Source organism: Triplophysa rosa, linkage group LG7 (assembly GCF_024868665.1).
Source record: "Triplophysa rosa linkage group LG7, Trosa_1v2, whole genome shotgun sequence".
In the NCBI taxonomy this organism is placed as follows: domain Eukaryota; kingdom Metazoa; phylum Chordata; class Actinopteri; order Cypriniformes; family Nemacheilidae; genus Triplophysa; species Triplophysa rosa.
The window spans coordinates 13,151,183-13,177,730 of NC_079896.1; the positions used below are offsets into that span (position 1 = coordinate 13,151,183).

General features: G+C 38.1%; 1 protein-coding gene across 1 annotated transcript; it reads left to right on the plus strand.

The window, feature by feature from the left end:
- The first annotated feature begins 15,372 nt into the window (after positions 1-15,372).
- On the plus strand, positions 15,373-25,988 carry ube3a (ubiquitin protein ligase E3A). Its single transcript, XM_057338065.1, has 11 exons — positions 15,373-15,518; positions 16,442-16,524; positions 17,493-17,806; positions 18,497-19,743; positions 19,824-19,968; positions 21,035-21,240; positions 22,262-22,426; positions 22,511-22,666; positions 22,744-22,817; positions 22,944-23,087; positions 24,637-25,988. Coding segments are annotated over exons 2-11 (2,574 nt in total). The 5' UTR covers positions 15,373-15,518; positions 16,442-16,522; the 3' UTR covers positions 24,758-25,988.
- Positions 25,989-26,548: the final 560 nt, after the last annotated feature.

The following is a 26,548-nucleotide window of genomic DNA, read 5'->3' on the forward strand; positions in this document are numbered from 1 at the left end:
ACCTCCAGTGCTACTATTATCTTTTCTTCTGTCCTTTTGCCACGTTTACACTCACGAAATAGAGTATGTTAGTAAATGTGTAACACAAGAGAATTATTCTATACATGTATAGAGCGTAAACATGAACTAAATGAACATGTACTAAAAATCAGTGCTCTTGGAACACCAATCAGTACTGGACTGGAAATTTTAACACAATCTCACAGAAATTCGTAACTATTTTACTAGTTTTTTACTATGACTACTAATACTAGCTGGCTACATCGTATGAATTCGTATCATCTCATGCGTATGTCTTAGTAGAATTTGCTTTCACACAGGTGGGGTTAGGTGAGGGGCTTCACTGTGGTGTTTTTCAAATAATCATACGTTTTTGTACGACTCCCATCGTCCGTTTTAATACGAATTCGCCACCTTGTAAAATAGTTACGAATTCCGTTGAGATGAGGCTGGAAAGTTTGTATTATTAAACCGATATTATAATAACTTCAGTTACCATGATTAATACTCAAATTTGTGTCATACAGGTTTGGAGTAGCATAAAGGTGGGAATATGATACTAAATTTATATTTTGTGAACTATTCCTTTAACCCCTGGCTCACCCTCCCCTCTCAATCCAACAGTGTGGCAGTGGTTTTGCAGCACATTCTAATAACCCCTTTACTACCGACTAGTAACTGAACAGAATTTAAAAGGATGTGCTAACCTCAGGGCACAGCTGGAGACATTTCCCTTGGGAATGATATACCCAACTGGCAGTGACTGGAAGCATCTGTCAGCCTAAAATGTGCTTCGTCTCCCAAAGGAACTGTTTTTTTGTGCAGCTTTTTAACACTTTTAAAATGTTGTTATGCAACATGAGTAAACCTGAAGTTAATCTAGGTTATCAAGGCTTGATAAACAACACCCAAAAGATATCATTCCTTAAGTGTTTTTACAGTGATGTTTGATTATATTTGTCTGTAGTACACATGGAGGTGAAATGTACCCAGTGCATGAGTTGTAACGGGCTTGAATTTTGGGAGGCTTGGACATATGGACACATGTCTCATAGTGTCATATAATATTGTCAATATAGGGTTGCCACGATACCAGATTTTCACATTAGTATTATTGCCAAAAGAGTCCAGGGTAACGATTCAATACCCATTGTTGTTTAGTAAATAAACAATGCTTTCAGTTGTTTTGTTTTTTGTTGTCAATTATAATGGTTTTTAATATCAATTATTGTCAATGCTGGTATATTGTGACACTTAAATCAATATAATATTTTAATATTAGCGTTCATTTTATCTCAAAAGCAGATTGCGATACTATAATAAAATATTAGAGGTAGAATTTCAAAATACATGATTACTTATTCAATCGTGATGTGGAAAGATTATAGGCCCTAGTTCTGCAGGTGCTAAATGGACTATGCTTAGCAGTCTCGGCTAATACCAAACAACTTTCTTATTCTTTTCATCTTATTCCCTCTTATTTTTGCTGGAACAACTGTTCTTTTTTCAAAATATGAAGTCATTTTTGGTATCTTTAAAGTACCACTTTTCAATATCCTTAGCAGGGGGTTGGCAAGAACTTGGAAGATGGATGATATCTGGCCCGGAGACGCTGGTGCTGGTCGTTGGGTGGTGTGTTAAACACCTGTGGTCCGGTTTCAGGAGGCAGGAAAGGGATTATTAATGAATTTCCTTTAAAGCGGAGAAGAAAAAGATGTTGTGCTGATACGGCCATACAGATCATCCCTCCGGCCCCTGCCGCTGGCAAACTACTGACCGCCTGCTTTGCACTTTTCAAAATCTACTTCCGTCATCCTGACAAGAAGATAATGATCTTTTCTTGCTGGCATTTCTCTTTTCTGATGTTAGCACAGCACACTGGAGAACCTTTTTCCGTTTCTGTTTCTCACTTGTGTTCTCAAGTCTTCTGTGTGTTTGCATGTTTGTAGAGATGTGCTGAGATGAACGGAACCGGTTAAATCCAGTGGTGATATCTGGGGAAGAGGGTCATGTAGATTGTAAACATTGAGTAAGAGAACTTGGTAACACTATACAATAAGGTTGTATTTGTTAACATTAGTTTATGCATATGCTAACATGAACTAAAAATAAACAACACTTCTGAAGCATTTATTAATCTTGGTTCATGTTAATGTTTGCAATTACTAATATATTTTTTTAATCAGCCATTGTGTCGGTTAACATCAGTTAATGCAAAGTAAACTAAGGCCGTGTTCACACTTGACTTCTTTTTTGACAAGAAAAAGTTGACAATGGCGCTTTTTTAGTAAAAAAAGAAACGCTCGCAGCGTTATGGTTACAAATAGCAGCCGGTGTTGTGCCGAATTTTGACTGCCCACCAGATTACGACTCCACTCATTGATTTTGATGGGGGATTAGCTAATCCTAATCCTAAAACCACGTGCATACTTGATTTTCTGCGTCCGTGTCCGTCTCGCGCACAAACGCGCCCACACATCTTCCCGCGCATACTCATCACGGATTTAGCGCGGACGTCCGAGTTCAACACATGCGCAATACAAATGAATATACAAATATGTGTGCTCTACCAGACCATCAGAGGGCAGCGCTGAGTCGCGTCATTTACAGACCCACTGCAAATTAACGATTGAGGAAGTGTTTTCGCCATTGCAAACAATCCAGGCAAACAGCAAAATCACAACAACCAAACAGTATGGAGAAGGATATGCTTCTATGCTTACTGTTCTTGGTTTCAGCGTGTTGGTTTTGCATCATTCTTCTTCGACAATGACACACTGCGCACTTTCTGTGTGTGTATTGACCCCTAGTGGACTAGGGCACTTTTTCGCGCATGCGCTGTTGTACGCGGCACGTCTCAAAAATTGGGCTGAAGCGAACGTGGTGTGTTGACAATTCAATTTTATTTATATAGCGCTTTTCACAATGTGCATTGTTACAAAGCAGCTTTACAGGAGCAAATAAGAAAAACACAGAAAGGTAAAACACAGCACAGTGCATGGTGTTTATACACCAAGCAAGATCATTATAAGACCCCCCACTCCCTACAAACACCCACCCAGCAACCTCCAATCAAAGTCACTGATTGCAGCTATAACTTGAAACTGCTGTCATGTGATGTAAGTTTAGCATTAAATACCAAGTATTGTAAATTTAGCATAAATGTGACAAGTAGTCCGTCTTCGCTCTCGGTTGGGGATGGAATTGTCTGAGCTGGGCCGGTCAGATGGTCGCCTTTTTCTTGGGTGGTGATGGAATTGCCTTGGATGGAGCTGGGATGGTCAGTCAGTCCGCAGGCTCTCGCAGGAGGATGGCACGGGATTTTCCGATGTAGCTGCCGTAATCTCTAGTTGGGGATGGGCATATGACGTTCATCTGGGCCTGGCGGAATCTCTCCCTACCTCGGGATGGGCATCCCGAGGCGAGGGCAGAAAGAGAATAATTAGCGTACAACCGCGGACCCTTTGGATGACGACAATTGCGTCATGCGGACGGACCATACTTCCGTTTTAACACCTAATGTTAGAGGGGAATGGGGGAGTCATAATTTGGCAATGTTCAAAGATAGCATTTGTGCTCGAAGGCAGTTTAGAGAGCCAGGCTTCATAGGCAATGTAACGGAAGTCTATTAGAATTTTAAACAGAGAGCGTCTTTGCAATAACCAATCACATATTTAAAAACGCCAATACCAATTTCTGGCTAGAAATGCAATCAGAAGTTATTGAAAGTGAAAATTAAACTTACATTTATACAAAACTATGCTCGAAAGGGCATTTCGGCTGCCATTAAATTTTTTCGAGCTTGAGCCTTCAAAGACTAATCGCGTTCCTCGCATGTTGTTATGGTCTCTGTCATTGGCGAGCTGTGAAAAAGGTGCTTGACGTAGCTTTTTTTTCAGAAAAGTTAAACTTTTTTCAACATAAAAAGACGCTCTGAGCTGCAGAAAAAGACGTTGGTGCTGGTGTTTAAAAAAGCGCTCAGGACTTTTTTTGAAAACACGGTTTACTCCATAGGATTATAATGTAAAACAGATGCTAGCAGCTTCAAAAAAGAAGTCAAGTGTGAACACGGCCTAACATGAGTAGCTGTGTTGACATTCCTAAAGAATAATAAATTAAATGCTGTTAGCTAATGCATTTACTAATGTTAACAAGTACAACCTTATTGTAAAATGTTACAGGGATAATGTACAGTCAGCTGGTCATGGACAAATTGTTTTCCATCCTGATGCAAAGCAGAGGGTCTTGCATCATCTTAAAGGGTTTTATTTTACAATAATGACCGGCTGGCTACACATTATCCCCCTTAATGCACTGCCCCCTACTAAATAAGTAAATAAATGCACACAAACTATTAATTTGACCTGAAATTGACATGAAGATGCTTGGAGTGATGCAAAAACAAGAAATTGGTACAGGTTAACAAGACAACAGAGAAACAGTGCAGTGGCCATTATGACAAAATATCTGTAACAAGTTCAGTTGTGTAAAAATGCCTTGTTATAAAATATCATCTCCCGCTTCCTAAACATCTATCCTGGCAAATACAGAGGAAAAATATCTGAAGAAAACTGAAGTTGAGGTTCTTCTATTCTAGATGTGATATGAAGGTTATTATATTGCTGTGAAATGTGAGGTTTAAATGCAGTGCCATTCATTATCCATGTCTCTTACAGGTGTACATTTTCAGTTCCTTATGCAGCCACACAAAACAAGTTTCTCCATCAGTGTGACTTCCTCACACTTTCCCTTCAGGCTGCCTATGGGAATAGCCCTCTTGGGAGCTCATGTAGGACTAAACCCGATTTCACAGTAAGAAATGACTGCCCTCACCTAAATTCATGCAGTTTGTTGAAGAGAAGTGTGCTATTACTTTGGATTGGATGTACCAGAATTGCAAAGACTTGGGGGTGCTGTGGACTGGTACAGGACAGCACACGCACATTATTTTCTCACACAAATATGATGACGACACAATGAAATGAAAATGTAATTTTTAAGGAATATTGTAGTGTTTTTATAATTGATATATCTGTGCATGTCATACTTTTATTCATGGGCCCTCATAATCTTTCAGTCAATCGCAACTTCTACAAATGAAAGTCAATTTTTTTCTTTAAGAACAGGAAATTTCTTGGATTCTTGTGAGTATTATTAAAATCAAAAGTAAAAAAGGAAGAATGGGAAAGTTTAGTCCATTCCTAGGAATGCAACGATGAGTCTGTTTTTAAGTTTAACACGAGAGTGCAATTAGACAAATGAGACAGGATACCCGCGGAGTGACAGCTTGCCTCGGGAATATAAAAGTTCTCATTAAGGCCATGACACACACTGATGCGCACTTAATTGCCTCCCTGTCCCTCACCAAGCACACACTCACAGTAACTGTAGCACATTTCCAAAATTCGCTTAATGACAAAAAGTGACGTTATTAGTTTCCGCAACCTTCATTAATACTCCTGAGCATGATGAACAGTGACATGAATATTCATTAGAACCACGCGGGATATTTGGCTCTTTAGTGCATTAGAATGTTTAATGTGCACCTGAGCCTGGAAGGTTGACGCATCAGGTCTTGCGATAGCTGTTGGACATTCTCAGTGAATAAAACATGAAAGTAGCACTCTGGCGGGTGGGGGGTCCGTGTACTTAGCGGCCAACGGATTTTCCTTTTGAAATTAGAAAACCTAAATCGGGAATCAAGCTTTTTTTCTTTTTTGCGTTGATTATAGAAAATGGGAAACGAAAAAAAAACCCCGTTGTCCAATTTTTTCAAATGTGTTTATAAATGGTAATCGGAATTAAAATACACGTGTGAAAATCCTATGTCTCTATTTGTGCAGTTTGTTTGTAGTGACCCGGAAGCGGAAGCTATCGAGTAGTATGATTAACCGTTCTGTTGATGTCTTTGGAACATGTCGTTGCACGAATATGCAGTTTTATTACAGAAAAAAGAAAAGGTTACAACACGAATACAAAGGCCACCCCATGTTAAAGCTTGAGTGATGCAGTAGTCATTCCCTTACGAAAATTAAACATGTTTTTTTTGTGTGTGTTACAATTGTAGTAACCATGGTTTTTTGGTGCATTGATTACTTGGGGCAAAACCATGGTTACTACAGTAACCATGTTTTTTTTTTTTTAAACTGTAGTAAATTTCCGTAAGGGTTATTAGTGATCGCCGCGTCTTTGCCAAACACATTGTTGACTGTATGCGCACTGCACAGAAGCATCGCGCCTCGTCTCGCCGAACACAACGTTTTAATGTATGCGCACTCGCGTCTTTGATAACTGTGCACATTGTTTTGTTTGACTGTACATATACTGGCAGCGCGCAGCTCCTGCCGCAACTAAATTACGTACTTGTTTCATATGGTCATTTATATACATAGGCTACTGATCAACCTGTATGGACCTGAAAATAAATAGACTGCTGTTATGTACGTAGTGTAGAGGTCATTTCAAGAGTGATAAACAAAGTGATGGAAAATACTTATTTTCATGCATGTTAAAAATGTGAAAAGAACTCACTGCATCTCACCCTTTCCTGGCTGCATTATTGTTTGTAAAGTAGAGTTTATGGAATGTGTGCATACATTGTTACAAGTATGACAGTTAACATTTCAAAACAACATTTATTTATTTTGTTTAATATTTTATTAATTTAGGGAAATGGGCAAGATTCTTAGCCCTCATCAGTCTATTTGGATGTTGTTGATAGTGTAAAAACATCAACTTTAAAGCACATGTGACTGATGGATTAGCATTGCTCAACAATACTTACTAACTTACAGTCAACAACACTTATTCAATTAATGTAAAATAGTTTGACTTGACAAATTATCTTTAACAATTTAACTGTTAATCTGTGAACATTCTTACTGTCAGTTAATGGGCCAATGTTAGCATCCTTACCTAGAAACACATGCTATGACTTTCTTACCTGTGTTAAATAAGTTAGTAACATCTATTTACTTTACAGATGGAGCATGAAGAGACAGGCCATGGACCACAGCTCTAGTTTTTATGCACCCACCCCCACACACACATTCAGATAAGATTTCTCACTGATTAAATGTTCATATGAAAGTTTGTTACGTTTTGGTGGTAAAGTTATAATTCATTGTCATAAATCTAAATGAAGAGTTTGGTTCCAAAATGAGATAACTACGTTTTAAAAATTTTTCAAAAATCATGTTTTTTATTGAGCATTCCAATTAATATAAATCAAAGTGCAGCTGGTTTGTTTTTATTTAAATTATGATAACTAAAAAAGTACAGCTAACTAGCACAAAAACATGATAACATAATAAAAAAAGATTTTTGAGAAATTAATGAGTTTTTGTTTGTTGATTGCACATGTAACTGTTGTATACTTTTTTGTTCCTGGAATGATGTTAATAAACATGATGTTGAAAGAGAAGGTTGCAGATGAGCACTGCTCATCTTAAAATAACATTTTAATAACCTAATCTAAACTATTTTTTGTTCGAAATAAACGTTCTCAGAACGTTGGATTTTCAATACATTTTTGGTGGCAAGAACGTTATAGGAACATTATGCTAACCATACATTAACGTTCCAGCAACGTTAAGCAAACTGGACTTTTTAAAGTTCTTCTAATATTACAAATAAACGTTCTTAGAACGTTAGATTTTCAATACATTTTTGGTTGCAAGAACGTTATAGGAACTGTAACTCTGTAAGATGAATGATACAAATAGAGTTTGACAGTGAAAGGTTATAATTTAGGAATATGTCCACATGCCCCGCCCACCTTGATTGCTTCCGCTTCCGGGTCGGTACAAACTGCAGAAAATAGAGACATAGGATTTTCACACGAGTATTTTAATTCCCGATTACCATTTATAAACACATTTGAAAAAATCAGACAACGGGGTTTTTTTTCGTTACCCGTTTTCTATAATCAACGCAAAAAAGAAAAAAAAGCTTGATTCCTGATTTTGGTTTTCTAATTTCAAAAAAATCCGTTGGCCGCTAAGTGCTATCTGTTACTGTAATTTGGAATCTGCTCTTGCACACTGACAATCAAACTGCCAGCTATCTGAAGATCAAACTTGACATTTGTTGTGTATCATTTATCTCGGTGTTTCCCAACCGTGTCCCTGGAGGCAATCAAATACAACTCATCAGCTTGAAGACCTGATACAGGTCAGATAAAAGTGATGATAGCATCACTGACAAAAAGTCCATTGCATAGTTTGGTATAAAAATAGTTCTTTTCATGGCACATAAAGGCTAAAACCTATAAATCTGATATATTTCATTTATATTGGTTCAAGGGGGCCCTATAGCTTACAAACAAATCTTAAAACTAAGTTTGCTTTGCCAAATCTGGCAAGCATACATTGCATTAAGTTTTTAGCAGATGCTAAATAGGACTTACAGATGAGGAACATTACAAGCAGTTTCGAGTTTCAAGAAAATTATTGTCAATTTCTGTACTTTTTCCCATCTGTTTGGACCTTGATGGCTTTTGTTACCAAACATTCCTTATTTTGTAATACCACACATACTGTACACTTGGCAAAAATTGCCAGCCGCATTCTTCCCATGTTAGCGGAATCAATGTTTTGAAGGACAGACTATGTACTAACAGCATAATATTCCATCATATTTTGCATGCAGTGTAACTCCAGGTTAACATATGCTTCCCATGTTTTTTTAAGTCCCATGTTTTTTTTTTTTACAAACTAAGCCTGTATTTATTTACACTTTAGGTGGATCATAATAAATAAGCAAGTTGTGATACCATCTGTTAATGACTGTTATAAAAAATATAGGTAGTTTAGTTCAGTTTAAAGGGATAGTTCACCCAAAACGAAAATTATTTTCTCTCTATATGTAAAAGTAATCAATTATCCCCATGCAAAAGTTTAAATCTAGAGATTTAAAAAAGTAAGAACAGCAGTATCTTCTCATGTTAAGCATTCTCTGAGTAAATGAAAGTAAGCATTAAAATGCATCAGTGATATTACAGAGACTCCTTGTGTTCATGTGAGCAATAACAGAAACATCATCATTCTGCAGTTTGATCAAATATGCATATGTATGACTTCTCTCTTTAAACTCATTGTGTTTCAGCTGTGTTCCATTCCATATTTGTCTGTCTATATCAGTGTTGGGTGTAACTAGTTACTAAGTAATTAGTTACTGTAATTAAATTACTTTTCCTTTGGAAAAAGTAAAGTAAGGGATCACTCTATTTTCCCCTGTAATTTAATTACAGTTACTTCTGATGTAATTAATCCAAATACTTGTGTAATATTTGTGTGTGTAATGGTGGAATTGACATCAAAATTCAAAGTCTAACTTTAAAATCCGTGCTTTAATGTATTATTCTCACATTTGTAATACTTTGGTCAGTTAATAATACTACTTTATGTAGTTTTATATTATTTATTTGAATGAATTAAAAGAGCCGTTTCATGTCTATCCTTTCACTTAACTAATCAAGGTTGATGTAGGATATAGAAAGTAATTAGTAATAAGTAATTAAATACTTTTTAATAAGAGAGTAATTTGTACAGTAATCTAATTACATTGTTGAATATTTAATTAGTAACTAGTAGTTAATTACTTTTTCAGAGTAAGTTGCCCAACACTGGTCTATATACATCTATTCATACTTTCACTCTAAAATCATGTTCATGTTGTGTGTAATATACATATAATCTATTACGTATATTAATCTATAATATGTGATTTAATGTTTATATCATGTTTTATTAAAAAAAACTCACATGTATATTCACATCATGCTTTATCCGTCTTATGCAACTCAAAAATAATAATTAAGTGTTTGATTTAGAAACCTGAGCATTTCAGCCACAAATTCAAATGACAGCTGCCTTAGCTGAATGTCACAGAGAATGAACGACTTCATTTTCGATCCAATACAATTACAGAAAAGTAACACACTCAGGTCTGTATGAGAACTGCGTACATCAGCTAGATGAAAACATGCATTATTTACAAAAATCTATTTCAGAGTCAGACTCGAGCCAGTATGTTCCGCTCAATGTGCTTTCAGAGATGATAAACATAATTCAGGCTACAGTACCTTGGATGGATATGAATAATCTATGGCAGTGTACCGGTGGAGAGTTTGGATTCACAAATATATTCTTGAAAGGAGCTCAATCATGCAGCTTGTGACACGACATGTATTAACTCTGTGAAATGGCTAAACTCTACCCAAGTGCTTTAAACAAAAATGCACACCTGTTTGCAGCTGGCATGCATCAACCATCGCATAGTAAATAAGGTTGTACATAATTATGTCAATGTGCTCTGAAAATGAGAGTTAAAATATTTGAAACCATATGAATATGAGGCAGGTTTTCAGATTTTTGTTAAAAGTTTTTTTTTTCTAAGCCTATACCCAACCGCTAGATGCTGCTAAATTTCATACACTGGCCCATTAAAAATGTTTCTCAGAAATTGATTACTACACCTTTACCTTTTTTCTGGTCTTAACATAAATAATATAAATTACTACATTTCTGATGTGATCTCAGAATGTTTTACACAGCATATATGCCCTTGAAAGAAATTTGGTTCTCAATCATCTTGCTCCGATGACAGCAGTACACTTCTACCTGTGAAACTGGTCTTGTGCCGATCTTAGCAAAGTTGTTTGCCCATTAGGCCTAGAAAGTGACTTTGATGGCTTCCGTCCAAGATTAAAATGAATTGTTAAGACAGAAAGGCTCAGGGGCTGCCTGATTGATGAGCGCTTCTTCATCAGTGCCAGTTAAACAGATTCTAAAACTGATGAGAAGGAAAGCATTGAGCGATGAGCTGTCATGTGCATACTGAAAACTTCGTCTGTAGGTTGCAATCACTTCTCTGCTGAAGATAAGTCACCAACTCGGATCATGAATTAACATCTGATTCTGATGATTCAAACTTTGCAGTGTGTTTACCGAACTTACTGCATTTACATTCACAAGATTATAGATATTAACTAGAATTTGGTAATTTTCTGTTGGGTTTATACAGTGGAAGCCAATACGGACCAGTGTTGCTCGGTTACCAACGTTCTTCTAAATATCTTCTTTTGTGTTCTGCAAAAGAAAGTCATACAGGTTTGGATTGACAAGAGTGTGAGTATGACGAAATACGTTTCATTTTTGAGTGAACTATTCCTCAACCAGAACAGAGAATAAGACGATAAAGGTAGACATCAATTATACGCTTGGGCTTTGGGGTTTAGACTCCAAGAGGCGGGAATAGATGTTGCTTTAGAAGTAATGCATAATTTCTCATGTTCAGGCATTCAATGTCAATTAAGCCGTGCTTTCAACCAAGGATACTGTAAAGCACCTTTAAGTACCTCACCAAATGAATTACAAGGATGTCTACAAGCATATTCGTTCTGAGGCTGGACAAATTGTTTTTACTTGAAATCACTGTGATCACTCAAGCAATTGCCTTGTACCATTTTAGTAGCAACATTTACAACCAAAACAAGCGGGCTTATTTATGGATTTCCTCTGGAAGACAGAACCCATTTTGTAATAAGAAAGGAACTGGGTGATAGTCAAAACTTGCAGCAATGCCTTTATTTCTTACAATAAAGACAAACAGATCCTTCATCATGGCGTTTTGATTTTGCTTGTTTTTTGCAAGATCAGATCAGTTGGTAAAGAAGTGTGAAAATGAGCAATGTCAATTTTACAATGTACAAGTCAACTGAGTGATAACATTTACACGCATGTATCTATTTTAAGCAACGGGCACTAAATAAAGGTTTGGGTGTCACACTGTGAAGATCATACAGCTTTTATTTTACCCCCTCTTAATCATTTTTAAATGATTCCACAGCCACCAGTAATTCTAATGCTGCAGTTTATCATACTATTAAACAGCCCGTTGAAAAGGTCATTGGGATAGGGGCGTTGAGGGGACGGCTATATGACAAATATAACTGGACTTTCTACTCCTCAAAAGGTCAATGGCAACATCCTCTTGCATTTCAACATGGTAAGATTGGATTGAGTCCTAGAGGCATTTTCTAGAATGGTCAATGGGAGCGGGCTGTTTTGTCCTTGTGGTTCTTACTCTTATACCTCACTATCATTATTATTAACAGAAAATAACAAAGTCTCTTTTTTTGGAAAAAGTTGTTTTATTTATGTATATATGTATATATATATATAGCAATATCAACTGTTCCCACTATATTTAATTTTTCTATTGCTTCAGCCATCACACTATACAAATAAACTTTGGTCTCAGTGTTGTTTATGTGAGTAGCTAAAGGGTACCGCTTGGAAGATTGATGGTGTCATTCTCTGTTTACACATTAAGAGATATAGAAAGTATACATTAAAAATTCACTTACTGTTTGCTTATAGGTTTGTGGGAGCTATAATGTTTTTCAAGGTATGTAGCCATTGTATGATGGCATTAAGTCTGTGTTCAATTTGCTAAAGGTTTTTATCTCGATATTCCATTTCGCTATGAAATCCACTCTCTAAAAATCCAATTCTGCATTTCTGAATTTTCAAGTCTTCTGATATTTGAAAAGGCTGCAGGAATGAAAACTAAATCAATGGATGAAGGACAATGTTGCATAAATAATGGATATTTTCCCTTCAGTTTGAAGCCTTCAGTCATGCTGTTGATTAAAGCATTTGCAAATGTTCTTAAGTATTAGGGAAAATCTACCATATTATGATCTTCAGATCACAGTATAATAATTCTAATTTAAATTGATCAAATTGTTTATTGCTGTTTATTGTGTTTCAGTATTGTCACTGTTTTTATTCCTATACACAGGGGTGCACATACGTTTTTCTATCTGGTTCTCAAGAGAGCACCTGGAGATTCGGTTTGGTGCTCACATTGCACATAGTGTGACAAATTATATTTACCTATTAAAAATAAAAGTAAAAAAGTAGTTACTTTTAATGAACAATAAACAAAATAATAAAGTGGGATAATACTATATGTATATTACTTTAAAGTAGCCTATACACTTAAAATACAATGATAATGTATTTCTTCTTGTTTTTCTTTTTACATTAGTAAATATTAATTTTCGACACCAATTTTGAAACCTAAAACTACAACCTTTTTGGTTTTTGGCAGGTTGCTGGGAAGTGCACTTGCGAACGCACATGGAGACTTGCGTTGCGGGGCTAGGATCGAGTATAGCATAGAGAAACACAAGCTGCGCGCAAGTGTCAAGTTTAAACAGCTTGTCCTTTTAGAAAGTTTAAGAGAAGCTGTGTTTTGGTAGACGCGCAGCGCAGCTCCAGACATTCACAGAGGCTGCGCGTGCCGCGTGCTTCTAGTAACGAAAGCAGAACCAACAAAGGCGGAGCTACCAATACTCCGTTTCTCATCATTTACACCCAGGTCCCGTTTATCACCTGGAACAAACGAGATATCAGTAGATTTGGCAGCATTCAGTACAAACGGAAATCTTATCCAGTATTACATTTAGTCGGTCTAAAACAGTGATTGTGCATCAAAAGGTTTCAACCATGTCAGTACGCAAATGAGCGTTCTAAACTTATTTACAGAGCGCATTTTTAATTTTGGTCGCGCATGCGCACCTCCGCACCACTTATGTGGATCCCTGCCAATACATCACTTTATGCCCTAAATCCGTAAATCCATTTATCTAGTAAAAGAACACAGAATGACAAAGCTGACATGTGGTAAGGCAACATTTGTAAAGATCCGAGTCCCTGTGTGCTCACTCTCTGATGAATTAGACCCTTTGATAGCCTTTGAGAGCATGTGAACTAGTTGTGTCTTACGTGACCGTCTCTTTTACTGGTTGGTTATTTACAGTATGTCCTGCAGCGAGTGTCCCCAGACTCCCTATTGCTTTGGCAGTTTATAATCTCAAGAAGAGCCAGAGGTGTTCTGGGTTTGCCACATTCTCCCACAGGCTTTCATTTACCTGACCGAGGACGTGTGGTGGAAAAGGCTAGACAAAGTCTTCTACAGTTTTTCTTCCCAACCAATGGACAAACGGGTCACGTAAGCAATCTCCCACCGAGAAAATGTTTGTTAACATTCTACGTAGCAACCACCCAGCTTGGTAGACACACAGAAACATGCTAAAAAAATGTTGCCTTTTGTTTTTCAAAGAAATGCTGGCAACACAAATGCATTTAAAGACTGCACAGCAGTTGCGCTCTTTGATGTAGTTAAGTCTTTCCATCTAATAACGCTGCAGCAGATTTGTATGAGTGGGGTGGAATCTCAAACCCTGTTGACTCCGGGCTAAACAGCTGTCTATATTCACGAGCTCCTCATTCTCCACAGCTGCATCATGGTAAGCACAGTCACCTTTTGCACCATTCAGCCCTACGAGAGCTTCCTCGATGTTAACAAAATGTCTTTTTGTTTCTCACAAAGGAATGGTCTTTTTTGCAAGTGTGAGATAAGCAGAACAGACAGCGGGGGTGTTATCTGACAGTGGTCTTTCATTGTGTGCTTTATTGACAATAATCAATACAATCAATAATAAACATTTTTCCCACGTGTTTATTGTTCTTCCACAGTATTGGGGTGGTTTAATATCATGGCAAAACCTTTCCTGTACTGTATATAGGTTACCATTACTGTATTGTTCTGCATGAGGCAATCTCTGCAGTAGGTTCGTAAGGATAGTATGATAGTCTCTCTATATACGATCGTGTTATTGTGACTTCTATTCTGATTGTGTATACTTGCCATATTTCCACATTTGAAGATGATGTATTACGGGACTGGAATGTTTTACAATGTCAAGACAAAAAAAAACAGAAAAAACATTTTTAGGTCAAAGCAGATCTTGCATGGTGTCTTGCAGTTGTGAAAGGATTTTATGATATGTGAATAGGATCTGTTGATGTGCCGGGCTGCAGTAGGCTATAGAAACAGGCAACAGCTTCTTGGAAACCAAAACATGGTAAGATATTCAGTTTGTGTTTTCATTATTTAAGCGGAGTTATTTGGGGATTCTTGCATTGATTTTATTTCTACAGGTTTTCCTTTCGAATTGTGCCATCTGCTGACGAACCCCTAAAATTGCAGTTTTTTCGATTTTACAAGGATGCGCTTTTAGGATTGCTTGCTTATTTAAATAACTTGATGACATCCTGCTCTACCATTTTAAAACAAATTCGATTTACTGCTTTCTAAGAATGAAATGGAATACTACGCAAACAACTTTTTGTTTCATTTTCAAGAAATTCAGCCTTCAAATGAGGTTTCTGTTCTTATTTAAAACGTTTCTATATATTTCAGACACTCGACATGAACTGACCGACTGACTTGTATCAGACTGCCAAAGCGCTGTGGTGTTCTTTTATCCTGATGGTCGTCCTCGTTTCGCTTTGCATTGTGGGATCGCTCACCGTGTTTTCACAGTTGATCAAGATGGCCGCGAATATTTTGTGGAGGGGCTTGAGCTGAATTCACGCCACACTCGGAGCGATTGTGATGTTGAGAGTCCCGATTCGTACGCCCGCGTCAAAACACCTGCCGAAGTAAGCCGTCAAAACATTAAACGCGCTTCTCCCGGCCACATCGCTCGCTACCGCTGCCGAAACGAGAGCTACTAGGCCAGTTAGCCGCGCGGCTAACGCGCTCCGGGAGGGACGGGGGGGTGGGAATTCTGGTAAAAAAGCGAAATGCCTATAATACCTATTGCGAGAGTACGTTCCCGCGTTTCAGTCGTGCTCGGTTATGCAACGAACGTTATACTGCTTAAATAAAACCATTCGGTATCTTTGAAATGTCAGACGGCGATTGGTTCTAGCTAGGCTAAGTTAACTAGTTAGTCAGCTTTTTCCTGCCATTATTCTCTATGACAGTTACTGCAAGGTTACTGCTTTCAGTTTTCAATAAACGCACAGTTTACGGTTTACATAGTCTATGCCTGACTGTTTCTTATGTGCATATGTGTTTTCTGTTGAGATTGACAGTGTGTGCACGGCTAAAGGCGTTTGTGCACTGTCATACCCCCTGCCTGCCCCTCTGCGGCCTCTCATACTCTTCGGGGTTAACGACTGTTTACCGGTGTAGCGGATGTTACCATTGCGAAACCTTGACATGTGTTTTTAGTTCTGAGCTGTGTTTACGTTTATACTACTGTTGTAATTGCAGACACGTGGGTCTGAGATTAAAATCCATTGAGCTGTCTACCTAGACACCATTTGTGGACGTCACAGACGCTTGGAACCCATCGAACGAAACGCTGTCTAGATAGGCAGCTCGCAAGGGTTTAAGAGGCAATATGTTGACACATTGCGCTTCTTACACCGGTCAAGCACGTTAGGTGCATGTTTACCAACAGTAGAGTCTTTCTCAATCGTGTTGATCAGCTGTCAAGTTGTCATCTGGGTATTGTACAGCACTTAAAGTATTGATGCGTGTCACTGACAGCAAAGTGTTCTCTGTTCATTTGAAGGATTGCTACGTGACCACCTTTTGGTCTTCTTGAGTTCAGAGCTGTAGAAGAGTGTGATATTGGCCACCTCAAGCAAGTCTAATGTAAGTTGTCTACTGGTCTGTGTTATTCAAAAAATAAAATATGAAACTCTTAAAGGTTCCTTAATAATTTCTTCAGTATGAAGCAAGGAAATATATTTGCATGAAAGTTATCTTGTATAACTCATAGGAATCAAGAATACTGCATGAGTATTGTTGTTCCTGTCCTAAGGCATTTTGCATGAGTCAACTGCATTATGGGTGCACCTTTTAAAACACTTATTTTATTAAATTTTAAGCTTGTTTTTCTGGTAATTCAGCTGAGTTTAGGCCAATGTTCATGTTTAGACAATTTGACTTTTGTTATAACACTTATTAAAGGGATAGTTCACCCAAAATAAAAAATTCTGTCATAAATGATTCACTCTCTAGTTGGTCCAAACCTGTATACATATCTTTGGTCGGTTGAAAACACAAAAAGATATTTGGACGAATGCTTGTAACCCAACAAGTTCTTGGACGCCATTGACTACCATAGTAGGAAAAATGACAATGGTAGTCAAAAGTGCACCAGAACTGTTTGATGTCCTACATTCTTCAAAATATCTTCTTTTGTGTTAAACAGAACAAATAAATTATAAAGTCATTTTCCTACTATGGTCGTCAATGGGGTCCAAAAACTGTTTGGTTATTAGCATTCTTCCAAATATCTTTCTCTGCGTTCACCAGAACAAAGAAATTTATGCAGATTTGGAACAACTCGAAGGTGAGTAAATGATGACAGAATTTGTATATTTCGGTGAACTGTTGCTTCAAGTTATAATGCTTGATCCTTTATTAAGGTTTATAATATAGAGTAGGTAACTGTCTTTTGTGTGCACACGCAACGGTCATGTTTTAATGAACTGAAATGGACAACGCTCCGTTTTTACAATGGTTGAAATAAGTTGTTTTATTTGCTCTGTTGTGAACTCATTTTGTGATTCAACCATACTAATCCACCTGCCGTCCTGTCTGAATGTCCGATACAGGAAGCGAGCGGCTGCAAAGCATTTAATCGAGCGCTACTACCACCAGTTAACAGAGGGCTGTGGAAATGAGGCCTGCACGAATGAGGCTTGTGGCTCTTCACCGGTTTTCCAGCGCATGGATAACAATGCAGCGGCCATCAAGGCCCTGGAGTTGTATAAGAATAATGCCAAACTGTGTGATCCTCATCCCTCTAAGAAAGGAGCCAGTTCAGCCTTCCCAGAGAACAGTGCCAAAGGAGCTCACAACTTCTCTGCGTGCAGTAACGGGAAGATGAACCATAAGGACCTGCAACCCACACGGGAGGACTTTAGAGGTGAGTGTTATGAAATTTTAGTGCATTAGGCGCTAGCCTAGATTTGCTGCAAACGTTCGAAGATATCCATCTATTTGCCTCACTGTGATGTTTAGTTTTGTTGTTTGAAAAGTCAGCTTAAAGGGATAGTTCACCCAAGAACGAAAATTCTGTCATCATTTACTCACCCTCAGGTTGTTCCAAACTGTATACATTTCTTTGTTCTACTAAGCACAAAGGAAGATATTTGGAAGAATGTCAGTAACCAAACATGTCATCCCCCATTTACTGCCATAGTAGGGAAAATAAATACTATGGAGTCAATGGGGGCTAAGATTTGTTTAAGTTTTTATAAATGCATACACATACATGTATATATTTGAGAAAAATACAATATACACGAAGGTATTAATTACATGTCAAATATTAATATATGCATACATGTTTACTAAATATTTACATGTGTATGTGTTTATAAATACAAAGTAAATATGCACAGTGTACAGACATTATTATGTAAACACAAAATTTGATTCTGGATGTGATTATTCGCGATTAATCGTTGAACAGCCATACATTAGAGTTTGGAATGACATGATGGTTAATAAATGATGATGGAATTTCAGGGAAACACTTTCTTGCTGTCTTTTAAACCATTCCTGTAAAGAAACTCATACATGTTTGTATCTGCTTTACCATGTTCTTTGGCAGATCTGAATTACTTGACTGAAGAGAAGGTGTATGAAATTCTGAGCCTGTGTAGTGAGACTGGGGACTATTCTCCTTTAATCCGTGTCATCGGTAGGGTTTTCTCCAATGCGGAGAGCCTGGTCCAGAGTTTCCGCAAGGCAAAGCAGCACACCAAGGAGGAGCTCAAGTCCCTCCAGGCCAAGGATGAAGACAAGGATGAAGATGAGAAAGAGACGGCTTCCGGTTCATCCGCAGCCATGGAGGTGGAAGCCGAGGCTTCAGCGTCAGCCGGGGACGGGTCGTCTCACGGGGAGAACAACGTGCAAAAGTTGGGCCCTGTAGAAGTTTCTGTAGACATCGAAGCGGTAAGAAGAGTGTATGACAGACTGTTATCGAACGAGAAGATCGAAGCAGCATTCCTCAACGCATTAGTCTACTTGTCGCCCAACGTAGAATGTGACCTCACCTATCACAACGTGTACGCAGCCGACCCCAATTACCTGAACGTCTTCATCATCATCATGGAAAACGGTAACCTCCACAGTCCGGAGTATCTGGAGATCGCCCTGCCGCAGTTCTGCAAGGCCATGAGCAAGCTACCTCTTCCCGCTCTGGCCAAGCTGGCGCGGTTGTGGTCGCAGTACGGCGTCGACCAGATCCGACGACTGGTGGAGACCTTCCAGCAGCTAATAACCTACACGGTCATCAGCAACGAGTTCAGCAGCGACAACCTGGTCAACGAGGACGATGGTGTGGTGGCGGCTAACAAGTGCTTGAAAATCGTCTACTATGCAAACGTTCTGGGCGGCGACCTGGACATGGATCACAACGAGGAGGAGGACGATGAACCCATCCCGGAGTCCAGCGAGCTGACCCTGCAAGAGCTGCTGGGGGAGGAAAGACGCAATAAGAAAGGCCCACGCGTGGACCCGCTGGAGACGGAACTGGGCATCCGTACCTCGGACTGTCGAAAACCCCTTATCCCCTTTGAGGAGTTCATCAATGAACCTCTTAATGAGGTGCTGGAAATGGACAAAGATTACACCTTCTTCAAGGTGGAGACAGAAAGCAAGTTCTCCTTTATGACGTGCCCGTTCATTCTTAACGCTGTGACAAAGAATCTAGGGCTGTACTATGACAACCGAATCCGCATGTACAGTGAGCGCAGGATTACTGCCCTCTACAGTCTGGTGCAGGGACAGCAACTCAACCCCTATCTGCGACTCAAAGTGCGCAGAGACCACATCATAGATGATGCTCTTGTCAGGGTAGGAGCTCAGAAAGATGGATATTGTGTTAAGTGCTGTTTTATGTTTGTATTGATGACTTTTTGTGCATTGATTTTTAGCTGGAGATGATTGCCATGGAAAACCCAGCAGACCTGAAGAAGCAGCTGTATGTGGAGTTTGAAGGAGAGCAGGGAGTTGATGAAGGAGGAGTATCTAAAGAGTTCTTTCAACTGGTTGTAGAGGAGATCTTTAACCCAGATATAGGTAATTGACAATTGCTTCGAGTTGAAAGGGATAGTTCTCTGAAAAATGTCATTTCAAGCCTTTCTTTCTTTTGCAGAACACAAAACAAGATATTTTGAAGAATGTCGGTAACCGAACAACGGCGGCACCCAATAGAGTTGCATTGGTTTTGTGTCCATATAATAGAAGTGAATGGGTACTGTCAATGTTCGTCTACCAATTTTTTTTTAAAATATCTTATTTTGTGTTGGTGGAAAAAAGAAAGTCTTACAGGTTTGAAATAACAAAAGGTTAAGTAAATGATGACCGATTTTTCATTATTCGGTGAACTATCCCTTTACGTTACGCATTGTACCTTTTGTATAAGTTTAGTCTGTTCAATAAAGTCACTGATATTGCTTGTAGGTGATTTTTTTTATCGGTTTAAAACTATTGGCACATCAGCTATAGCATCAGTAAGGCCGATATAACAAACCGATGGTTTAATAAATAGCACTTTGTATGAAAATGCTTTCCAAAATGAAATGAAATCTTGTTAATAAGAAATATTTAACATCTAAAGGTTGTCTTATTTGTATTTTTTATGCTGCATTTGCATTTTTTGCCCTTAAAATTGTTAAATGGATGCAGTTTTCAAATGATTGGATGACGCAGCAGCTATGTAGTATACCTAAGTTAGAGTTCACCCAAGAATAGTTTTGTCATTTATTCACCCTCATGTCATTCAAAACCTGTATCACTGACTTTCTTCTACGGAACACAAAAGAAGATATTTTTGAGAAATGTCTCAGTGGTTTTGTATTCATACAGTGGAAGTCAATGGGCTTGTTTGGGTACCAACTTTCTTCAAAATATCTTCTTTTGTGTTCTGCAGAAGAAAGTCATACAGGTTTGTAATGACATGAGGGTGAGTAAATAATAAAAATAATTTGTTTTGATCAGGTTTTAAGTGAACTGATTTATTTTCATGACAAACCTTTAAATAAGTGACAATATCGTTATTATCGTTGTTTGTTCATATCAGCTTGATTCAGTAATAGTGAGATGGCTTGAAATCATGCGATCTTATGCTTTCTGTTTCCTACAGGCATGTTTACCTATGATGAAAGCACAAAACTTTTCTGGTTCAACCCTTCATCTTTTGAAAATGAAGGCCAGTTCACCTTGATAGGCATTGTATTGGGCCTAGCTATCTACAATAACTGCATTCTTGATGTGCACTTCCCTATGGTGGTTTACAGAAAACTGATGGGAAAGAAAGGAACGTTTCGAGACCTTGCAGACTCCCATCCGGTAAAGCTTAACCTTCTTTTATAATCCATTTTTTCCCACACATTTTTCCAAAACTAGCTGTTAAGCAAATTCAGTAAAACAATATGCTGACTGCCGATCCAAATATTTGATCAGGCAAGCCTAGCAAAATAAAACCTGTTTTGTGCACTTGCAGCAAAAAAACACATTTCTCAGGTTAAATGGATCACAAGTGAGTAGCGATCAGTGGTATCATTACATCTTTCCAATTGTCTAGAGTAGACAATTACATTTTTTGTAAGTTTTTCTTTACCATTTTTTAAATGTTTACTTTGTGGATAAAAAAGAACACAGGGACAGTCTACTAAATATCTCCTGTTGTGTTTTTCACGGAGAAAAAATAATATAACTTAGCCAAACGACCACTGAATTTTTATTGAACTGTTTATTTAAAGGGGTCATATGGCGCGAATACGTGTTTTTCTGTCTTTGGTGTGTTATAAGTTGCCCATGCATGTATTGGACACGTAAAATTGCAAAAATTTAAGTATCGGAAAAAAAGATGCATTCTATCTAAAAGCGAATGCTCACCCAGACCTGCCTGAAAGGCCTCGTGTAACCACACCCCCACAAATCTACCTCAGTTCGTGGTATGATTTGACTAAGACCGCCCAAATGTATACGCAAGTAAGGTGGGTGTACCTGTCAGTACAATTGCTTTGGAACCTGATGTTCCAAATATGGTAAGAGGCGTTACATTTCCGTCACACGCTTGCAGTATTTGACCAATCACTACGCACTGGTTAACTGGCCAATCATAGCACACCTCGCTTTTCAGAGCTATGAGCTTTGTTAAAAATCCGCACGTTTCAGAGATGTGGGGCAAAGAGGAGATACAAACATGCACGGTATGTGGAAAATGCAGCGTTTTTGAACCTTAAATCGTGTATACACATTGCATTACATCTACAACAAATGAAAATATTTGTTTTAGCTGTGTCATATGACCCCTTTAAAAAGCCCCTTGTGATAGTATTAAATGATCTGAGGTCTGTTTCTGCAGGTTCTTTATCAGAGTCTGAAGGATCTCCTGCAGTATGAAGGTAATGTGGAGGAAGATATGATGATTACCTACCAGATCTCACAGACAGACCTGTTTGGAAACCCACTAATGTATGATTTAAAGGAAGGTGGCGACAAAATCCCAGTTACCAATGAAAGCAGAAAGGTCAGTCCACTTTTAAAGTAACTAAGTATTACTTTTAAACTAGTTTCTTTTTGTGCCAATATAACATGTGGCGGCTATCTGCAGGAGTTTGTGGCCCTCTATGCAGAGTACATGCTGAACAAAAGTGTAGAGAAGCAGTTCAAGGCCTTCAGAAGAGGATTCCACATGGTCACTAATGAATCCCCATTGAAGTATCTGTTTCGATCGGAAGAAATTGAGCTGCTTATATGTGGCAGCAGGGTGAGTCGAACGCACATCCCGGGATATTATCACGCGTGTGACGCGTGCGTAACTGACATTGTGTTCTTCCCATACAGAATCTCGACTTTCAAGCACTTGAAGATAGTACAGAGTATGATGGTGGATACAACAAAGACTCCCATATTATTAAGTATGTGCATCCTTGCATGCATGTTCTTTTGTGTGATTAGTTATTGCTAACCTCAAAGAATCAAATAATAGACTGATTTATGATGCAAGAAGATGAAAAGAGGCATTATTTTTTGTCTGTTCTCAGAGATTTTTGGGAGACTGTGCACTCGTTCGGACAGGAACAGAAGAGGTTGTTTCTACAGTTCACCACTGGCACAGATAGAGCTCCAGTTGGAGGTTTGGGCAAACTCAAGATGATCATTGCCAAAAATGGCCCCGACTCAGACAGGTAAACATAAGAACTGCCTCTGTACGATGTAAAATAAGTTCCATCACTTGTTTGTAGCTCTGCAGAAACTCCTAGTGATAGAGTTGGAGAAAGGTGTCATGCCTAATTACAGTTTAAATGAATATTCTGTTAAATTAAAGTTAAGCTCTATTAGAGCTTCTACATATAGGCAACTGCATTTGAAAAGACATTGCTTAAATGGTGTCAGTTATGTGAAATAAGACTTCGCTGAAGAGGAAACGCAGAATAAACTTGATTCCTGATGGCAAGAAAATTGTATTTCTTTATATGGAAATTTCTCAACAGGGGCTCTAGTGCAATTGAACGTTTAGTCAACCATTTTTCAACACTAATGTCGGATAGAGATTAAAGGAATAGTTCACTGAAAAATGACAATTCTCATGTAGGATGTAGAGTATATGCTTTCCTTTCTTCAGTCGAACAGAAATATTATTTTGTGAATATAAATGTCAGATATCAGATACTGTTCACGTCCCAACTTGTTGAAGCTCCAAAAAGCATGTGCTTCCATCATGAAAGTAATGCATATGACTCCAGGGGGTTTCTAAATACCTTCTGAAGCAAAACACAAAACCAATAAAAATACAAATTTCAAGTAGGATGACATGTAGATTCAAACTAGGGCTGAGCGATATATCGTGCGATTCTTATGCTCTCAGTTTCTCAATGACTTACGGTTAAATACCGCCACATCCGAAAGCCAGAGGGCGCTCTTGCGCAGAAACTCCGGATATGAGAAACAGAAGAAGAACAATTAGTTCCTGGAAATGCCAGTGGTCATATTCTATCGCTTTTCTTCAAACCTTTTCAGGTATTTTCATGACAATAAAGTATATTTATAGTGATGATGTTTGACGAGTGTTGCTTTTTCAAATGTATGTTATAATCGACTCAATCTCGTAGTGATTTTAGATCGAGCAGTACTTCCTACTGATCAAAGAGCCGTAGTTCACGGAAAAGCTGTGCATAAAACATCGAATTGATTTCAGAATCGATTTAGACGCATATAATTAGCGTGAACCGCAATATATATCACCCAGCCCTAATTCAAACCCCATTAGTCTTATGAGAAAATGCGGCTTTAGAAAACAAAGAGACCACTTAGTATTTGATCTCTTTACTTGTATGGTGGTCATTCTGTACCAGTAAAGAGGTCAAATATTGACTGGTCTCTTTATGTTTTCCAAAACTGCATTTTGTCTTGAGACCAGTATCTGTTGAATTTCAACAAAAGCAAATCTCATGGGTGAAAAGTCACCCAATTCTGATGTGAAAGACAGCATGCCAAGTGACGTGTAAATGTGATAAAAATTAGGCTTGTTCCATCAAATATGATTTTTTAACTCTCCTTACATACATGTAAAAACATTGCCTGAAGAATATCTGGAGTGGCGTAAGAGTAAATTGCGAGAGAATTTCTGGTGAATTCAAATGGTCCTTTAACTAGGGTTTACATTTATACTTGTTATATACCTTCCCACCATGACATAATTCAAGCATAATACTGCTTTTCTCTTCATCTGACCAGGTTACCCACCTCTCATACTTGCTTCAATGTGCTGCTCCTCCCTGAATACTCCACCAAGGAGAAACTTAGAGAGAGACTCCTTAAAGCCATCACTTACGCCAAAGGCTTCGGCATGCTCTGAGACACCAGGATCTGCGAAAGAACTCACTCGTTTGTCCGTCAAAGGAGAAATATTCTACATCGACAACTTAAAGTAAATATCAAGTTTAAACGTAAGGCAACGTGAAATGGGTTAAAATGGGAACGTTCTGGTGACCTGTGCCTAAAATAGTTGATAAAACCACACTGGACTCTTGGCTCTCTCCCTCTTATGTAAGTGTTATGGCTCCCTTTTTGTATGCACTGAGATTTAGCATTATTTATTTTAAGGGATAAAATCTCTTACGTCATGTCTGCCAGGAAATCGGCTCATTTTTTGTTCATTTAGAGGTTAGAGGTTTTCCAACACCTGCAGGACTGATCACCATGTAAACTTAATAGAACAATGAGATCAAAGGGAGAAAGCGGAAGTTTATCGGTGTGTAATGGTTGAACTGTGAAAGTGCACTTAACTCAATATTCAGAATGTCGTCTTTGTTGTTTTTCTTTAGTTTTTCTGCCCTTTCTTTAATTATGGTTCACATGTCTTCCCTAGTTTATTCGCACTTATGGCAAAATGCTTTCAAAGGTACAGAGAAAATCCAGTCTCAGTTTTGTCCAGGAACCTGTATTTATTGAAGGACTGCATTGTTTGTAATGCCGCTTGGCGAATTGTGCTGCTTTTTTACGGCCAGTGTTCCACATTTCACTTTCTAACATTGTCTCTCTCAATTGATGTCAATCTCGTGGTGCACTCCTGACAAAACAAGAAGTGTTACAAGAAAAATCTAATCTTCCCATCTTTTGCAAAGCTTTTCTAAAACGGTTTTGTTATTTTGTTTCCTGTCTTGTTTTAATTCAAAATTGTGGACTTTTTAGTATACTAAATTGACAGTGCCCCATTGAAGAAACTGTGTTTATATTTTAGTTGCTTTGTTTTTTGCTCTGCACAGTGTCTGGCCCGAATTGCTATACTGTTGGATGAAAATGAGGGGAAAATGGCACAAATTGTACCACTGTCTCGTTGTGCCAAACATTTATGCTGAGAATCGCCGCTCCGGTTTGTCCAGGCATAGCTGGAAACCAAACTTTAGCAATGTTCTTTTTTGTTTACCCTCTTGCATATTAAATGTAACTGTGGTTTGTTCTACTGCTGATGGCGCTAACATAAAAGGGGGAAATAGAACTTGATATTGAGAATGAAAACATTCGATTGTTTCAGATTATTCTTAAATAAATTCAAAACTGAAAAACAAACGACTGTGTGGAAATGTGATGCAGACGTTGGTTGTCTTTTGGTGTAATGAAATCCAGGTGTTTACAAAGGTGTTACAAAATCCCATTGTGTCAAAGAAATGAATGAAATTACAGATATCATTTGTCAGAAAAGACAAAACCGCTGGTTTTTAGAAGTTTCGTTTCTCTAGATTCTCAAGCTATATTGAGCATATACAGATATACTATTATTTTTAAAACAACCTAAATCTTCAGTGTAGCTTTTAGTAGAATAAAACGCTTTTTTGATTCAAGTTCACATTAAATTTAGCACCATTTATGAATTCCAGACATGTATTTAGACATATAGACATATATTACATGTTAACGTGTTTTGACATAGAATAAGTTCCTGGTATCATAAATACATCCTGCTAGTTTCATGTTATAAAATGTCCAACTCATCAACAAGAAAAGCATTTATGGAGTCATTCTCCGGAAAAATCCTAATGCACAATCTCTGGATATGTGACATCACAAGGTAGAAGAGTCATTTTCATATGACCTACCTACAGCAAAGGTAACAACAACACTTACTACTTTTGCATCATTGGCGCCG

What these genes read in the sequence shown, in the direction of transcription:
- ube3a (XM_057338065.1), top strand. An exon ending in CACACGGGAGGACTTTAGAG is followed by an intron (nt 17,807 to 18,496) that starts GTGAGTGTTATG and finishes GTTCTTTGGCAG; the next exon opens with ATCTGAATTACTTGACTGAA. An exon ending in TTACCAATGAAAGCAGAAAG is followed by an intron (nt 22,427 to 22,510) that starts GTCAGTCCACTT and finishes GGCTATCTGCAG; the next exon opens with GAGTTTGTGGCCCTCTATGC.